General features: G+C 43.4%; 1 protein-coding gene across 2 annotated transcripts in view; it reads left to right on the top strand.

Annotated features, from left to right (window-relative positions):
* MYH11 (myosin heavy chain 11) overlaps positions 1 to 19357 on the top strand; it is a 154255-nt gene that overhangs the window by 34041 nt on the left and 100857 nt on the right. For both annotated transcript variants that reach the window (XM_064295629.1, XM_003421886.4), the window contains exon 3: positions 7776 to 7932. In XM_064295629.1, the coding sequence (XP_064151699.1) occupies positions 7776 to 7932 (157 nt within the window). The remainder of the gene's footprint in view (positions 1 to 7775; positions 7933 to 19357) is intronic.

Here is a 19357-nt window from a genome sequence, read left to right as displayed (position 1 = left end):
CAATCAAGGTCACATTCACAGATACAGGAGTTAGGACTTCAGCATATCTTTTTGTGGACACAATTCAATCCATTGTACTAACATATTCACATTCATATACTAATATACTTGGGAACTAGGACATGGACATCTTTGAGGGACCTTTTTTCTGCCTACTGCTACAAATGCCGGTCCAGGTTTGGTGATGTGCCCTGACAGCTTGTTGTTAGTTGTAGTCAAGTCAGCTCTGACTCATGACGACCTTATGTATAAGAGAATAAAATATTACCTGATCCTGGGCCATCTTCATGATCTTTGGTAAATTTAAGTCCATTGTTGCACCTGCACACTTTTTAACAGCAGTGTTAAACAAACAAACAAACCAGTTGCTATCAAGTCAGTTTCCACTCACGGTGACCCCATGTGTGTCAGAGTTGATCTGTGTTCTATAGGATTTTCAATGGTTGATCTTTTGGAAATAGATCCCCAAGCTTTTCTTCCATGGCACCTCTGGGTGGATTTGAACTGCCAATCTTGTGGTTAGCAGCCAAGCACTTAACTGTTTGTGCCACCCAGGTGCAGTCTTCCCTACACACAGGGATGATCCATATGATTAAGTCGGTCCCTGTCTTAGTTATGTAATGCTGCTATAACAGAAATACTACAAGCGGGTGGCTTTAACAAACAGAAATCCATTTTCTCACAATTTAGAAAGCTGGAAGTCCAAATTCAGGGTGCCAGCTCTAGGGGAAGGTCAGCTTTGGAGGAAGGTCCTTGTCTTTTCTGAGCTTCTGCTCCTGGGCGATCTTTATGTGGCTTGGCGTGTATCTTCCCTCATCTCTGCTTTTTCGCTTGCTTGTATAATCTCTCTTATATATTAAAAGAGATTGACTCAATACATACCCTGCACTAATCCTGCCTCATTAACATAACAAACACAACCCATTCCTAAATGGGATTATTACTATAGGCATAGAGGTTAGGTCTTATAATATGTATTTTTGGGGGACATAATTCAATTTATAACAGTTCCCTATTGATGGGCATTTAGGCTGTTTCTAATATTTTGCCATTAAAAACAAAGCTGTGGTAAAACAGCCTGCTTGGCGGAAATGTGACTCTAGGATAGGTATTGAGAAAGCTGAGATGTTGCATAATAACCCCATAAGAAGATGTGGTTATCCATTGCTTTACAGATGAGGACGCAGAGGCTGGGGGACATAATTCAGTTTATAACATTCCACCCTCTGGCCTCCAAAAATTCATTTCCTTGCCACATGCAAAACACGTTTACCCCATCACATTATTCCAAAAGTCTTAAATCAATTCCAAGTCCAAAATCTCATCTTCTGAATCATCTAAATCAAGTATGAGTGAGACTTTAAGTGTATTCCATCCTGGGGCAAAATTCCTTTTCATCTGTGAACCTGTGAAATCTAGAACACAAGTTATCTATTCCCAAAGTACAGTGGTGGAATAACACAAGGTAGACATTTCCATTACAAATGGGAGAAATTGGAAGGAAAGAAGGGATAACAAGTATCAAGCAGGTCCATAACCCAGCAGAACAAATTAAGTTAGCTCTCAAGGCTTGAAAATAATCTTCTCTTCTCTGAGACCATCTGGGAAATGGCTACACCCTCTGGACTCTGGGTGTTGGCCATGCCCTCCGGATTCTGGGTTGAGACCCCTCAGCCCTGGGCTTTAGCTCCACCTTCCAGGCCCGCTGGGATGGTAACTCTGCCCCCTCAGCTTTGGGTGGCCTCATTCTCCTAATCCATCTGAGTGATGACCCTGCACCCTCAGCCCAGGCAGGCCTTGTTCTTCTGCCCCTTGGGTTTTTCAGCCCTGCTCCCTCGGCCTTTTTCATTGGCCCCAACCCCAAGCCCCTGGCACACCTTAATGGCAGCTCAATACTCTGGAACTGAGTTGGTGAAGATCCAGCTCTTTGAAACCTAGGAGGCTATGGCTCTATGCTTTGAGATCCAGAAGGTCTTGGCCCCACTTTTGAAACCAAGAAAGCCCTGCTTCCTGTGCTCCTTCCAACAGTTCTGTTGATCTTCGAGCTGCTCCAGGATGGTCCTTTTCTTTTCTTGGAGGATGACAGATGTAAGGCCTTTGGCCTGTTTCCTGCCTGTAGAATTCCAAGAGGCAGACAATGTTCTTTCCTTTCATCCCGTCCCTGACCTCTTCAGTCTAAGCTGATGGGTTTTCTGCTGTGGTAGTTAGTTGGATCCATCAGTTGCAGGCTTAATATCTTTTAACAAAAAATAGTGTGGCTGTGTCTTTGGTGGAAATTCTAGGATATATGTCCTTAGTTTGTACAACAGAACTTTCTAAGCCTTTAAGTTCTGTTTTCATTTTGCATAGTTCATTTTCAAGTCCATCTTTTTCCTCTTGCATCTTATAATAAAGAGCAAGGAGAAACCATGCAGCTCCTTTAAGATCTTGCTTAGAAATCTCATCAACTAGATAGCCAAGTTCATCACTTATAAGTTCTACCTTCCACCAAACGTTTAGATATAATTCAGGCAAGTTCTTTGCCACTGCATAAAAATCATTGCCCTTCCTCCATTGTCCAATCACATGTTTATCATTTTCTTTTAAAGCCTCACCAGAAGCACGTTTAACACCCACATTTCTAGCCACATTCTTTTGCCGGCACCATATGTATTCTCTAAAACAGTAGAAACCTTCTCTGTAGCTCTCCCCACTTCCTTCTGAACATTCATTGAAATTGCCTTTGACATCTATAATTTTAACAACAGCTTCTTCAAGGCAATCTAAGCTTGTACTATTAGGCACCGTAGAACTCTTACAGCCTCTACCCATTACCCAACTCCTAAACCATTTCCACATTTTAGGTATACCACCACCAGGCGCTCCTTGGAAACCCTATGGGGAAGTTCTACTCTGTCCTATAGTGTCGCTGTGAGTCAGAATAGACGGTAATGGGTTTTTTGGTTTGATAAGAGCAGTACCCCACTCCTGGTACCAAACTCTGTCTTAATTATCAATTGGCTGCTGCAACAGAAATACCACAATTGGGTGGCTTTAACAAAGAGAAATTTATTTTCTCACAGTTTAGGAGGCTAGAAGCCTGAATTCAGGGTGCTAGCTCTCAGGGAAAGCTTTCTTTCTCTGTTGGCTCTGTAGGAAGGTCCTTGTCTCTTTGAGCTTCTGCCCCCAGGTGATCTTCACGTAGCTTGTCATCTCTCTTCCCCCATCTCTGCTTTTTCGCTTGCTTCTTTAATCTTTTATGTCTCAAAAGAGATTGACTCGAGATACACCCAGCACTAATCCTGCTCATTAACATAACAAACACAGATGGGATTATGACCACAGGCATAGAGGTTAAGATTTACAACATGCATTTTGGGGGGACATTATCCAGTTTATAACAGTCCCTTATCAATGGGCTTTTAGGTTGTTTCTAGTCTTTTGCCATTAAAAATAATGCTATAGTAAGACAGCCTGCTTGGCAGAAATGTGACTCTAGGATAGGTTTTAAGAAAGCTAAGATGTTGTATAAGAATCCCATAGGAAGGTATGATTATCCATTGTTTTATAGATGAGGAAGCAGAGACTGGGGATTGGGGTTGGCAACTTGTACAAGTGGTGTGGGTGGTGAGGGGCTAAGGGGAGTTTCCCCCCAGGCCTGTGTGTTCTTTCCCCCTTCTCCCTGTTCCTGGTTTCTGCTGGAGGCTGTGGGATCAGCCCCCTGCTCACGGCTCCACTGCTGACCATATAAAGTGTCAGGGGGAAAATTTGAGCCGCTTCCTAATACGGTCACAACAGGGAAATCCTGGGCCTGCACTGGGCCCCTGCTGGGACCTGCTGGTGGTGCAGGCCGTTGAGATGCCAGCTGGGATGTGGAAGGCCAGGGATGTGGAAACCTCTGAACTTAACCAGCTGGAGAGGGGCTCATGGGGGACTGGGAGGCAGAAATGGGGCCAATTATAATTGGCCTGAGTCAGAGTGAGGTTGTACAAGAGAGATGGAACTGCCAGATATGTGGTAAAGCACAGCTGCCCTGGGGGAGGTGAGCCGCCGCCTGCCCAGTCCTTTCTCTCAGACTTGGTACCCCAGCTTGCTCAGGAAAGGCTGCTTAAACTGAACCAAGATGCAGATCAGCTTGGAAGCATAAATTGCTTGCTGTGTGCCTAACACCAGGAGAGGTGTCCTAAGCAAGCAGAAGGAAATAAAAAAGACTTCTCCCTCAGAAGATGGTTATGGGGCTTGGGGGTGGGGGATGCATTTCTCCCTTCTTTTATTCATTCGTTCATTCAACAAATACTTACGGGTATTTATGGGGAACCAGCACTGTGCTGGAGATAGGACGGTAGGCGACAAGGTCATAGAGCTCACAGTGCACAAGGTGACATTTAGGCTGAGTCCTGAAAGAGGAGATAGAAACGGCTCTGGGAAGATTGGGGGAAGTGTGTTCTAGGTAGACAGAACAGCAAATGTGAAGGCGGCAAGGTTTTCATCATCATGAAACAAATGGAGCAGGGCAATTGTCACTAATGTTTATTGAGCACCTGCTATGTACCAGGCACAGTGCTAAGTACTTTATGAGCATTACCTCACCACAAACCTATGAATGAGTTGCTGTTGTGTTCCTCTCTCCCCATTTTAGAGATGAGGATAACTGAGGCTCAGAGAGGTTAAGGGACTCTCTTAGGGTCACAGAGATAGGAAGTAGTAGAGTGAGGGTTCAAACTATAGTTACTGGTATCCAATTCTTAACTGCTGCCCTTCTGGGTAAGGGCTTGAGGGTGGTAGTGGTGGTTTAGGCTGTAAATGACACCCACACTCTAAAATGGGCCTTGTGGTTGGCAGTGGGCATGCCCTGGAGGAGCTGGATTTTAGATGATACCCGAAGAAGAGGTAGGGCTTGCTTTACCTCAATCAAATGATCATCTGTGGGAGGCCCTGTGCTAGGGTCCAGGATACAGATGAATGGGATCCAGCCCTTGCCCTGAAAGAATTCTGTGGCTTGCTCAGCTGAGCACCTACTGTGTGTAAACACAGTGCAAATCACTTGGGCCACAGAAATGAAGGCAGCTCTGCCCCTGCTCAGGGAAATGCTACAATTAATTTACCCCTCAGGCATTCATTTAGCAAGCAATTAGTTAGCACCAACTGTGTGGCAAGGTCTGCGCTGGGACCGAAGAGGGTGTTTGCAGGATATATGGGAGGGGCTAGATGATCCAGAAGGAGCCCTGGTGGCACAGTGGTTAAGTGCTTGGCTGCTAACCAAAAGGTCAGCAGTTTGGACCCACCAGCTGCTCTGAGGGAGAAAGATGTGGCAGTCTGCTTCCACAAAGATTTCAGCCTTGGACCTATGTCACAAAACGATTTGTGTATAAATTACTGAATGAGAAACTAATTTGCTCTGAAAAAATAAATTGCTTATACTGAAAATAAATAAATAAATAAAGATTTCAGCCTTGGAAACCCTATGGAGCAGTTCTGCTCTGTCCTAAAGGGCTGCTGAGTTGGAATCGACTCGATGGCATGGGTGTGATTTTGGAGGTGATTCAACGGGATGGGGATGGGGTCAACCAGGCAGAGGATGAGCCCCATCAGGGCTGGGTGCGGGTCCTGGTCCCCGCTTACCGGTGCCATCGCTTTTCTTTTCCTGTGAGCTCCTGCAATACCAAACTGCTTGCAGTTTACCCACACACTCCCACATCCTGTTTTCTTGTTTGTCTGCCTTTGCCCTGCTTCCTGGCATGCCCTTCCTACCTCCTGAGCAGGTTAACACTAGGTGCAGGGAGCAAGCCCAGAAGTTTCCCTGACCACCCAGCGTGGGTTAGGACCTGCTCTTCCTTGCTCCCATAATCTTTGGGCTCCGTCCTTCCACTTATGATGTTCTTTCACGCCTTTGTCTCCCCTGCTGACCTGTGAGCTCCTGGAGGTCAGGGCTATCACCGATTTACTTATCTCCAGCATCTGGTACAAGATGTGGTATACAATAAAACCAAAACCAACCCATTGCCATGGAGTCGATTCCAACTTATAGCGACCCTATAGGACAGAGTAGAACTGCCCTATAGGGTTTCCTGGTGGATTCGAACTGCTAACCTTTTGGTTAGCAGCTGTAGCTCTTAACCACTAGGCCATTAGGATTTCCTGATAGACAATAAAACCCAAAACCCGGTGCCGTCAAGTCGATTCCGACTCATAGCGACGCTATAGGACAGGGTAGAACTGCCCTGTAGAGCTTCCAAGGAGTGCCTGGTGGATTTGAACTGCTGACCCTTTGGTTAGCAGCTGTAGCACTTAACTACTACGCCACCAGGGCTTCCATGATAGACAGTAGGTGCTCAATAAATGGTAGGTGGAAGCTTAGACTGGCCTTATACTGACCTCATTCTTGCCCTTTTTAGGGTAATGGGGAGAACCTGGGAGATTATTCCCTTCTCCCACACCAACCCTGTACCTTTTGGGGAATACCATTCTCATCTCTATCCTGTCTATCACACACAGTTGTCTCTCAGCAAATTGAGCCCTGGAAGGACCCTCCACTCTCTAATTAGCTCCAGCCCTTGACTGAAAGACTCTTGGGGGCAGAGACCTTGTCTTTTAATATCTCCTACTGTAGCTCCGGAATTTTGTATGATGTCTAGCACATACATATTGGATGAATGAATGATCAGTTGTTTCTGTAGGATGGGCATAGATAGGGTGGACAGCCTAATGGACACCCGTATGCCTAGGAGTGGGCCGAGGTAGGCTTGGCACTGCCAGGGTCCTAGTTGGTGACTTTGAATAAGTCACTTAACTTCTCTGGTGTTTAGTTTGCCCTGCGTGTAACCCAGAGGTAAGATATCTGTTTATCCTTCCTTGGTCATTTTTTGGGAATTTGGAGAAGAGGCATGGTTAGTGACCATTAGATCCTCAGGCAGTACTGATGTTATTGTTTGGGGGGAAAGCAGCTCCTGTGGACAGGTCAAAGCCTGTCTCCTGAGCTTTGACCTTGACCATTGGGAAACCTGATGTATCGTAAGGAATGACACCAACAATGATAATGCCTCACATGTGCATAGCATGGTGGGGTTTATAGAGTGCCTTCATGCCCTTTTTCCTGCTCTGATCATTTTCAGATGCTCCTGTCCACCCCGTAAGGCAAGACAGCTGTATTTACCCCATTTTTACAGATGAGATAGCATGAGCTCTGGGGTAAACAGTTGAGATTTCTAGTTCTGAATTTCCCATCAGGTGTGTGACCTGGTGACTTAACCTCACCAAGCCTCAGTTCCCTCACCTGTCAAATGGGCAGAGGGGAAACATAGTACCACTGTCACAGGGTAGTTATGAGCATTCAGTAAGAAAATGCCTGTGAAGTGTCCAGCTCGGTGCCCAGCACATAGTAAGCACTCGATAAATGGTAGTGGTTACTTAAGCCCGTGAGGCTCAGGGAGGTGAAGTGACTTGCCCAGGGCCTCACAACTGGTAAGAGTGGAGCTGGGATTTGAACTCGGGACTGTTTAAAACCATATCATTGTAAAATATAACATCAGTGGTCTAGAAATCCAGTCTTACCCTTTGCTCCCAGAATATTGGTATAAGCAAGGGATCCCTGCCATGACTCTTTGAGCCTCAGTTTACCCACCTGTACATGGAAACTTTGAGTCCATCTGTCTGATGGTACTGTTGTAAGTATTAAACATGATGATCCACAAAGTGGTGCTCAGTAAACACAGGCCTTGGCAGGTGGGCCCAGCAGGCTGGGTGTTAGAGCCCTCTCTGCTATGGTCTGGAAGTAAGCCAGGTTCTCTGTTTGGCAGACATACTCCGGCCTCTTCTGCGTGGTGGTCAACCCCTACAAGCACCTGCCCATCTACTCGGAAAAGATCGTCGAAATGTACAAGGGCAAGAAGAGGCACGAGATGCCCCCCCATATCTATGCCATCGCCGACACGGCCTACCGGAGCATGCTGCAAGGTGAGCCGGGGCCACAGGGAGGACAGAGCCCACCCAGGGGAGCCCACTGAGCCACAGAGTCCTTGGGGTTGCCTCCAGGGGAGCCGGCTGCTCTGCCCAGGCCCCTCCTGTCCTGCCTCCTGCAGTTCTCACAGGAATGTGGTGTTTGGCAGGCGACACAGGGTGACAGGAGAACCGTGACTGAAAAAGGGAAAAAGCAAGCTGGAATATCTGTCTCTCCGGCTTTATGGCCTGGGAGGGTGAGGGAGAACAGATAGCTTGGGCAAATACGGGCATGGGCCTGCTGCCGCTCTGGTGTTTTCAGTCTCTCTGGCTGCCCGAGGGCCCTGTCCAGCTGCCTGGAAAATGGTATAACGCTCCTCATCTCAGAAGGAAAGAGGGTGGTTATCAGCCCCGCACCTGAGCCAGCCAGATCTGGGTCCGCATCCCACTCGTGGGACTGTGGACAAATGCCTTTTCCTCTCGAGCCTCAGTTTCCTCATCTGTAAAAGGGAGTGATTGTATCCATCTTGGGGCTTGTTGTGAAGATTGCTTATAGAGGCTTTTCCAAACTTAAGATCTTTGCATGTTACCTTTGTATTTATATGTTATCTATCTTAGTAGTGGAAACCCTAGTGGCATAGTGGTTAAGTGCTACAGCTGCTAACCAAAGGGTTGGCAGTTCGAATCTGCCAGGCGCTCCTTGGAAACTCTACGGGACAGTTCTACTCTGTCCTGTAGGGTCACTATGAGTCGGAATTGACTCAACGGCACTGGGTTTGTTGGTTTATATTAGTAGTAATAATAAATTTTTTGTATCGAGGTAGAACATAATACAGTGGAGTAGATAAAGCACACTAATTTAAAATGTCCAACTTAAAATGGATTTTTACATATGTCTACACCATGGTGAGGCAGTCCCTGCTTGGCACAAATGGTGAAGCACTTAACCACTAACCAAAAGGCTTATGGTTCCAACCCACCCAGAGGTGCCTCAGAAGAAAGGCCTGGCAATCTGCTTCTGAACGGCCACAGCCTTGGAAACCCTATGGAGTAGTTCTACTCGGCACACACGGGGTCGCCGTGAGCGAGAATCGACTCAATAGCAACTGGTTTGGTTTTGGGTTTTGGCAGCCGTATAATCATCACCCAGGTGAAAATGTGAAATAGTTCTAGATAATTCCTCTATGCATCTTTCTAATTCATACCTCCTCACTATCCCCCAGAAGCAACTGCTATTCTGACTTCTATCCCCATCAGTTAGGTTTGCTTACTCTTGAACTTCACATACGTAACATTCTTATTTTACTTAACATTTTTCTTGAAATAAGCTTCCCTCCAGCACACACACATACACACAGACACAGCCTACTTCAGACTGAGCAAACCCCAGCAGTACACTATTTTAATTAAGCATGTAAATCCTGGAACAAGGCTGCCTGTGTTTAAATCCCTGCTCACTAGCTGTGTGCCCTTGGATAAGCTACCTAACCTCTCTGTGCCTCTGTTCCCTCATTGGTAAAAAGAGGATTGTAATAACAGCGGCCTACCTCACAGGGCTGACGCGAGGATTAAATGAAGTATATAGCATAAACAGTGCTTGAAACAAGGCCTGGTACTTGGTGAAACGTAGTAATGTAAGCTATTATCGTCATTATCGTGCATGAAATAAGAAGTTGGACATACCAGTTATATGTTTTTTCTAATGCACATTGAAAAGAATACATAGCTATTAAAATAAAAATTATTAGTTTGGGTGACACGTAAAATCGCCTCACATTCTATATTTAGGGTATGTGGAATGAGGATATTTGTAGCACTTCATATAGCGGCTAGAATGTGGCAAAAGCTTGAACAGAGAAGTTGTTGTTTCTCAGCTTCCATTTGGCTTGTCCTTCTGAATCTGGACACACATGCCCTTCAACACAAACACACACAAACATACACACTTTCTCTTGCTCTTAGTCTTTACAGCAATCCTGTGAGGTAGGGCTGAGATTACTGCCTCCGATTTACAACAGAGGAAGCGGAATCTCCAAAAGTGACTTGAAGCCCAGGCGACAACCAAGTGGGTTTATCCCAGAAAAGCAAGACTGGTTCAATAGTTGAAAATCAGCCAATGTAACAGTGTGAAGAAGAAAAACCACATGATCATATCAATGGAGTAAAAAAAAAAAAGCATTTGACAAAATTCAACACCCTTTCAAGATAAAAACTCTCAGAAAGCTAGGAAGAAAAGAGAACTTCCTCAACCTGATAAAAGGCATCTACAAAAAAGCTACATCTAACATACTTAATAGTAAAGGTCTGAGTGCTTTCCCCCTAAGATTGGTAACAAGGTAAGGAAGTACACTCTCACCACCCCTATTCAGCATCGGACTGGAAGTCCTAGCCAATGTAATAAGGCAAGAAAAAGAAGCCCTGGCAGTTTTTAAATTGTGAGCTTTTCCAGTTCAACCACCTTGGTCCTTTCTGCAAATCTCTTGGCCTCAGCAGAGTTGGGCGCTTTGCTTTATCATTCATCAAGTGTTTTTAGGTGCAGGATAAAAAGGGTGATATCATCCCAGTGTTACTGATCTTTGGAGAAAGGCAGAGGTTTGTTTTTCTTAGAAATGGATCTGGTCTTGAGATGCAGGAGTTCTCCATGTTTCTCCACTTGGGAAAGGGCAACAAAAGGACTTTGGCAATTCTGAAGCCACACACAGTTGGTAGGTGTGAGTAGCCCAGAGTTTGTAAACCATCAGCTGGTGGGCCAGATCCAGCCCTCAGACAAGTTTGCCAAATTGGCCCACAGGGAGTTTTAAGGATATTTGAATTGGCTGCCAATTTTTAAAAACTGGGACAGTTTACATCAACATCCAGATTTCTAGGTTCTTTAGAAAATATTAGCACATGTGACAGATGACACTGGCCCTGCGCTCCCATTTAGAGATTTCCAGTTCCCTGGTAGCACAGTGGTTAAGAGTTTGGCTGCTAACCAAAAGGTCAGCAGTTTGAATCCATCAGCTGCTCCTTGGAAACCATATGAGACAGCTCTGCTCTGTCCTATAGAGCCACTATGACCCGGATTCAACGGCAGTGGGTTTTGGAAACCCCGGTGGTGTAGTGGTTAAGTGCTACAGATGCTAACCAAAGGGTTGGCAGTTTGAATCCTCCAGGCGCTCCTTGAAAACTCTCTGGGGCAGTTCTACTCTGTCATATAGGGTCGCTATGAGTCAGAATTGACTCAACGGTGCTGGGTTTTTTTGGTGAGTTCCCTCAAGTCCTTGCCTGGTCTGATGTGCTAGTTTGTGTTAACTACCTGGTCCCTGTGTTTGGCTTTGGAACCCTGGAATAGCCATCTCTGAGAGTGTTCTGAGTTGGGGATTGAGAAGGGGCCTCGTTCTGGAAGTTTCTGAGGGCAGGGATCCAGGTGTGCCCTTCTACTCCCCCAAGGTAGACGGGCTTAGGACGAAGTGCCCCAGGTTACTGACAGAGTTAGCCAAATCTCACAGGTATGACTGGAACCGGACCACTCTAGAAGCGGGGCCCCCATTATCTCTAATGACCAGCAGGTGGAGCCCGGGGGAAGCTATGCAAGGAAAAAAAAAAAAAAAAAGGAGAGGCATGGAAATACAGTCTCAGAGATTCCTACCTCCCAGGTAGTAGTAAAGTTAATGACTGCTGGAGTTAGGTATAGATTTTTGTTAAAAAACAAACAAGAAAGCCTTTTGTGGTCTTTCTTGATGGAAGAGTATAAAGCTGTAAAACAGTGATTCATGCATTTCTTTGGGAAGCTGAGCATCACAAAGTTACAGTATTCGTATCATTTGACATAAAGTAGCTTAAAAATAAGAGTTTATTACCTCATGTTACAGAAAGTCTGGAGGTTGACAATTTCAGGGTTGGTTAATTCAGCAGCTCAGAAGTGGTTTCTTTGGAATTTTCTTGGTTTCCTTCTCATGATCACAAGGTGGCAGCCATAGCTCCAGACATCACATTCTTATGTGATAACATCCAAAACATGAAGGAAGTGGAGGTGGGGGGTTAGGTTCTTCGCATGTGTTTCTTTTTATCAGGGAGGAAAATCTTTTTCAGAAGCTCTTCAGCGGGCTTCCCCCTATGTCTCATTGGCTGAAACTTGATCACATGCCAACACCCAGCAATCACTGGTAGAGGGGACTGGGATGTTCATGACTGGTTTGGACCATTCCTGGTTCTTTCCAGAAGCTGAGGCAGAAGCCCAATAAGTACATTTTAACCTGAATGCCAGAATGAAATAAAGTCTGTTAGCAGAGAAGCAAGGGTAAGTAGTAAGCACTGCTAAAGTACTCTTACAATATCTATTTGTAACCTTAAAAAAATTTGTGTTGTATGATCATTCTAGCAAAATTAAAACATGTATTTAAGCAAAGAAGAACATAACCAGCACCTATAATTTTGTCACCCAGAGGTCATTACCGTTACATTTGGTATGCACCCTTCTACACAAACACGCTGAGCTGAACGCCATGGAATGCAGGAGGTTCTTACTATCTGAGGATAATTGGTTCCAGAAAAAAAGCCATTTAAAACAGGGGCTAAAGTTTCACTGTTTAAAAAAAAACAAAAAACCCACCGCTGTTGACTCGATCCTGATTGATAGTGACCCTATAGATAGTAGATCGCTGTACATTTGGTTCATTGCCATTGAGTTGATTCTAATTCTTAGTGACCCTACAGGACAGAGTAGAACTGCCCCATAGGGTTTCCAAAGAGCAGCTGGTAGATTCAAACTGCCGGTCTTTTGGTTAACAGCCGAGCTCTTAACCAGTGTGCCACCAGGGCTCCACTGTAGATACTAAGGAGAAAGAAAGATTTTGACTGGGTTTGAAAACTAGAATTTCAAATCATTAAAATAGGTGTATTTTATCTTCTGTCTAATGGGAATTTGGTTATAATTGCAGCTAGATACTAATTCTTAAATTGAATATAAAATGAATTCAGGGTCACTTTTTTTTTTTTTTTTACAAAATCACGTTAGAACATACTACCACATACTTCACGTCATGCTTGACTTCTGCAGCCTGGGCTAAAGAGGATCCTTCTTGCAGACGTATTTGAGGGATCACCTGTTTTCCTAAGGGCTTCTTTTACCTCCTTGGTACTTAGAGTAGTCTCTCAAAGCCCCCGTTGTATCATTGTTCGTGACAATTTCCTGATTTTCAGTGGTTATTTGATCTGACTGCTTTCTTCGTGGCCTTGCCAACCGAGATCACTGACTTTGTGAAACGTTTCATCTTTAGGCAGATCAGTGGTTTTGTAGACCTGTCAGTTTATGCTCTGCCCATGTCTTGATGGTAGGTGTTTATACCCACTAATTGGTGAGATTAAGCTGTTAAGTGAGTGGGCAGAAGTGGTGCAGACCAGACAAGGACATTTTAGTGTGACGGGGCAGGGGGTTCCTCTGGATGGCAAAAATGGTTTGCCCTTGACTACAAACCAAAAGATTGGCAGCTTGAACCCACCCAGCAGTACCGCAAACTCAAGAAAACCCTAGGGAGCAGTTCTACTCTGTAACACATGGGGTCACTAGGAGTCACAGTCAACAGCAGTGGGCTTGGATTTTGGCTTGACTTCTTGAGTAGTTGATTCATTGAAGAATATTTTGTGTTTTGATGACTTTAACCCTAGACAACCTCCTAACTATGGGGTAATATACTTAAAGACAAGGGCCGTTTGTGTTTACATTTCATTCCTTCTAGGCTGTATGTTTTTTTGTTTTTTTTTTAGGCTGTATGTTTAGTCAGCTCTCTAAAATTACAGAAGTGCTCAGTTGACATGTTCTAAGCCCCAAGAGAAAATGATGGCAATGATGAACACATACATCTGTTAAAAAAAACGAGCTAGCTGTGACAGGGAACCCCTGAGGGAGAAGGAGAGCAGTGGGATGCAGATCCCAAATTCTTGTAAAAAGACCAGACTGTTTTTTTTTTAATGGTCAAACTGGGACTAGAATGACTCCAGAGGCCATGGTCCCCAGACCTTCTGTTAGCCCAAGACAGGAACCATTCCCAGGGCCAACTTTTCAGACAGGGATTGGACTGGAATATGGGATGGAAAATGATACCGGTGAATAACGGGCTTCTCCTAAAAAAAAAAAAAAAAAAATTTTTTTTTTTTTTTAGGTTCAAGTAGACGTATAAGACTGTGTTGGCATCTCCTGTCTGGAGGGGAGATGAGAGGGCAGAGGGGGTCAGAAGCTGCCCAAATGGACTCCAGGAGAGGGAGTGGAGGGAAGGAGTGTGCTGTCTCATTAGGGGGAGAGCAATTAGGAGTTTTTACTAGCAAGGTGTATGTAAATTTTTATATGAGAGACTGACCTGATTTGTAAACTTTCGCTGAAAGCACAATAAAAATTAATTAAAAAAAAACAAATGAGGTGTTCATCCACTTTACATGTTAATGAACAGCAGTACTTGCTCGTTTGTTTATTTTTCACGATGCATTTTAAATTTATTTTTATAGATACCCATGAAACATTAATTAAAATCGAATGAAACAATACACAAAATATAGGACCTTAAAGATTGTAGTAAATATTGTATTTTCTATTCATAAATTCAGGATGGAGTAAATTTAACTGCATACTAAAGTTCATTTCTATATTTTGCCTATATTTCTACTTGATAGAAAAAATACCTAATCAGTTTCAAATAAATTTGGTAATTACTGGTGATTTTTGTCAGTCATTTTGAGTTTAACCAATGTCAGATTCAGGTTTTGTTTTTTAATTTATTTTTTTATTGTTCAATTCAACAGTTTCTACATGTACAATTCAGTGACATTGATTACATTCTTTGAGTTGTACGAACATTCTCACCCTCCTTTTTTGAGTTGTTCCTTCCCCTTTAACATAAACTGACTGCCCCCTCAGGCTCTCATCTAATTTTTTGAGTTGCTGTTGTCATTTTGATCCCATATAGATAGACCTTAAAAGAGCACAATTCTCAAGGGAAACGTTCTTTACTAGTTAAGCTAAACTATTGTTTGGTTTTAAGAAGACTTCAGGGGATACTTTTGGTTTAAGGCATAAGGTTTAAAGATTATCTCAGGGCAATAGTTTCAGGGATTCATCCAGCCTTCATGGCACCAGCAAGTCTGGTGTCTGTGAGAATTTGAAATTTTTTCTCCATCTTCCCCCTTTTGATCAGGATTCTTCTAACTACTTGCTCATTTATTTTGACATTACTTGGAGTGTCCTGGCAAACCAGTAACAGTAGACTCCAATGATTAAAAAAATCATGGAGAAAAATGTAAGCTTGGGAAGAATTCTGTTTATCCACTTAATTTTTTTTTCTCTGTAAAGTGGGAACTTGGTTTTGGTGAAGGAAGGCATAGGTCCAGTTTGTGACTCTGTTGCTGAATGCTACTGCCTTCTTTAAGTCAAGCAGCTGAGACCCACACTGAGCTTACCTTGCCGTCTAGTTGGAGAGTCATAGGTATCAGTTGTGGCTTCCTCCTCATCTCCTTTGTGAAACAAGATGGAGTGTGAAGAGGTGGGATGGGGCTGGGATGGATGACACGCATACACTGAATATAAAATGAAACACTTAAATTCTGTCACGTGCACTATGGAGCCCCTGGGTTATTCAAATGGTTAACATGCTTGATGGCTAACCAAAGGATTGATGGTTCAAATCCACCCAGATGTACCTCAGAAGAAAAGCCTGGCAATCTACTTCTGAAAAATCAGCCATTGAAAACCCTATGGAGCACAGTTCTACTCTGACACAGATGGGGTCACCATGAGTCAAAATCAAATGGCTTAGGGGTAACCACTACTAACTTTTAAAAATCATTTTTCAATATTTATTTCCATATCTCTAAATAACTTGGTTATATTGCTGATATCTTGATGTTTTTTCAGTTTTAGGCATTACCTATTAGCTTTTCACCACGAAAGATGAGGATTTAACTTGTCCATCCTCTTGCTTTGCCCCTGCTGACTCTTCTCTACCCCCCTTTCCATCTCATAGACTCCCAGTACAGTTTTATGTTAATTTTGGTGAAGTCAATACTTAGAGTTTTATTGTGACTATGTATATTTATTCAGATTTTACATCGTTGTGACTATGCAGATGCTATTCACAGCTGAGCTCCCTACTGTCTTATGATTGCTTTTCTTTTCCTGTACAATGTAAGATTTTCCCTGGACTTAGAAATTCCCTTTCCCCTCCCCCGCCCCAACTTGGTTTTCTATGTGTTTAATGACTAATTCTACTTCCAATTCTCCTTGTAACTGTGTTAATCTCTTAATATGTACAGACATATATTGGGGATCCGATTGATTTCCTCCCCTTCAAAGTGATCTCTACTGGAACTTTCTGATTCACTCTGACGTAGCCTGGCTGCCCTCTATGACTGGTAACTGTCATCTGGGAAACATTTCTTCATGATCCTGTGAATTCTCTTCAGTGTTCTCATGGTGAAACCCTTGTTTTCTGGTTTCCATGCCTTCTTCTTCCTTGGTTTACTCTTGTTTTGGTGGAGCACCTCCTACAGTAGCTTCTCAAAAAAGGATGCATGTGAGGCAAACGGAGATCCTGCATGTTTGAAGGACTTGACGCTCCTCTAACACTTAAGGGACGTTAACTGGGCTTAAAATTCTAGGCAAGAAATAATTTTCTTTCAGAACTTTGAAGGCATTGCTTCATTGCCTTCTAGCTTCAGTATTGTTTTTGAGAAGATAAAAGTCAGTCTGATTCTTGATCCTTTGTATGTGACTAGTTTTTTTTTTCCTCTCTGGAAGCTATCAGGCCCTTCTTTACCCCCACTATTCACTGCGACTTGGCCTGGGTTTCTTTCCATCCATTGATCCACTGTGCTGGGGACTTTGTGGGGCCTCTTAATATCACATGCAAGTAAATTTTTACAGAAGATCATTCAAAAACATCTACAGTAGTACATCAACGGCGAACTGCCAGAAATTCAAGCTGAATTCAGAAGAGGACATGTAACAAGAAATATCATTGCTGAGGTCAGATGGATCTTGGCTGAAGCCAGAGAATACCAGAAAGATGTTTACTTCTGTTTTATTGACTAATCAAAGGCATTCAACTGTGTGAATCATAACAAATTATGGATAACATTGAGAAGAATGGCAATTCCAGAGCGCTTGATTGTGCTCATATGGAATCTGTACAGAGACCAAAAGGAAGTCATTTGAACAGAACAAGAGTATACTGCATGGTTTAAAATCAGGAAAGGCATGTGTCAGGGTTACATCCTTTCATCATACTCATTCAGTTTGTATGCTGAGCAGATAATCCGAGAAGCTGGACTATACGAAGAAGAATGGGGCATCAGGATTGGAAGAAGACTCATTACAACCTGTGCGATATGCAGATGACACAACTTTGCTTACTGAAAGTGAAGAAGACTTGAAGCACTTATTGATAAAGATCAAAGACTATAGCCTTCAATATGGATTATATCTCAACATAAACAAAATAAAAATCCTCACAACTAGACCAATAAGTAACGCCATTATAAATGGGGAAAAGGTTGAAGTTGTCAAGGATTTCATTTTTCTTGGGTCCACAGTCAACACCCATGGAAGCAAAAGTCAAGAAATAAAAGGATGAATTGCATTGGGCAAACCTGCCGCAAGAGACCTCTTTAAAGTGTTAAAAAGTGTAGATATCACTTTGAGGGCTAAGGTGAACCTGACCCAAGCCGTGATATATTCAATTGCCTCATATGCATGTGAAAGCTGGATAACAAATAAGCAAGACCAAAGAAGAATTGACAACTTTGAACTATGACCTTGGCGAAGAATGTTGAATATAGCATGGACTGCCAGAAGAATGAACAAGTCTGTCTTGGAAGAAGTATAGCCAGAGTGCTCCTTGGAAGTGAGGATGTTGAGACTTCATCTCACGTACTTTGGACATGTTATCAGAAGGGACTAGTCCCTGGAGAAGGACATCATGCTTGATAAGGTAAAGGGTCAGAAAAAAAAGAGAAATGAAATGAATTGACACATTGGCTGTAACAATGGGCTCAAGCATAACAAAGATTGTGAGGATGGCATAGGACTGGGCAGTGTTTTGTTTTGTTGTGCATAGGGTTGCTATGAGTCAGAACTGACTCGACTACACTTAACAGCAACAATTTAATCTCATGTCCTTAAATTCTGGGAAATTTTCGTGAGTTATTTTCTTGATAATTTCTTTTTACTTGTTGTCATGGATTGAATTATGTCCCCCCAAAAATGTGTATATCAACTTGCTTAGGCCATGATTCCCAGTATTGTATGGTTGTCCTCCATTTTGTGATTGTAATTATATATTGAGAGGATTAGGGTGGGATTGTAACACCACCCTCACTCAGGTCAACTCCCTGCTCCAAGGCAAATGGTGTTTCCCTAGGGTAATAAAAGAAAGGGAAGCAAGCAGACAGTTAGGGACCTCATACTATCAAGAAAGCACCAGGAGCAGAGCGTGTCTTTTGGGCCTGGGGTCCCTGTGCCTGAGAAGCTCCTCACCAGGGGAAGATTGAGGACGAGGACCTTCCTCCAGAGGTTGAGCAAGCCTTCCCCTGGAGCCGAAGTCCTGAATTTGAACTTGTGACCTACTAGACTGTGAGAAAATAAATTTCTCTTTGTTAAAGCTATCCACTTGTGGTATTTCTGTTATAGCAGCACTGGATGATGAAGAGGCTTGTGTTCTGTGTTCTGTCTCTCTAAAACTACTGTAATTTCCATAATGGAATTCTTGGACTGGTCCTATAATTTTCATCTACTTATCTTTTACTTCTACTTTCTGGGTAATTACCTCAACTTTATCTTCCATTCCTTCCTAAGTTCTGATAATCATTTGTTTTATTTCCAAGAACTGTATTTGGTTTTCTGAGTGTTCCTATAAGCATTCTTTTTTTTATGAATGCAATATCCTATTTCTTGGAGGACGCTTCTCCCTGCTGCATAATCTTGGTTTCCTCCAGGTTGTGTTTTTCCTGTTTATTTGTTTTGACTTCTGTCTGCTGTATTAGTAGCCGGGGATTCTTGGTTGTCCATTCATTTGGGATGCTTTAGTGCACAGGGCTCCAAAAAGTTGGTGGAAGCTCTGTGCTTGTGGGAGGGGCTTGCTGATGATCTGCTTGAGTATAGAATGATGGACCTGGGCTGTTACATTGGGACACTCTTGATCTATCTTCTAGTATTTTTTTCTTGGGATGATTAGATTCTTCAGAGAAGACTCGTGTAGTCTTCTGCATGGAGGGTAAAGGCCTACCTGGTTCCCATAATGTTGAGGGTCTGGTAGAGGAGAGGCTGAGGGTAAAGGCCTACCTGGTTCCCATAATGTTGAGGGTCTGGTAGAGGAGAGGCTGAGGGTCTTCAAAATCCAGGATGAGATTTGTATGTTACCCTCCTCCTTTCACTGTGGTTCCTGGTATCCTCCAGGCCAGAGACCCTCTGTTTAAC

Source organism: Loxodonta africana, chromosome 12 (genome assembly GCF_030014295.1).
Source record: "Loxodonta africana isolate mLoxAfr1 chromosome 12, mLoxAfr1.hap2, whole genome shotgun sequence".
In the NCBI taxonomy this organism is placed as follows: domain Eukaryota; kingdom Metazoa; phylum Chordata; class Mammalia; order Proboscidea; family Elephantidae; genus Loxodonta; species Loxodonta africana.
The sequence above is the reverse complement of the archived record's forward strand: the minus strand, read 5'-3'. Positions and strand labels throughout refer to the sequence as shown.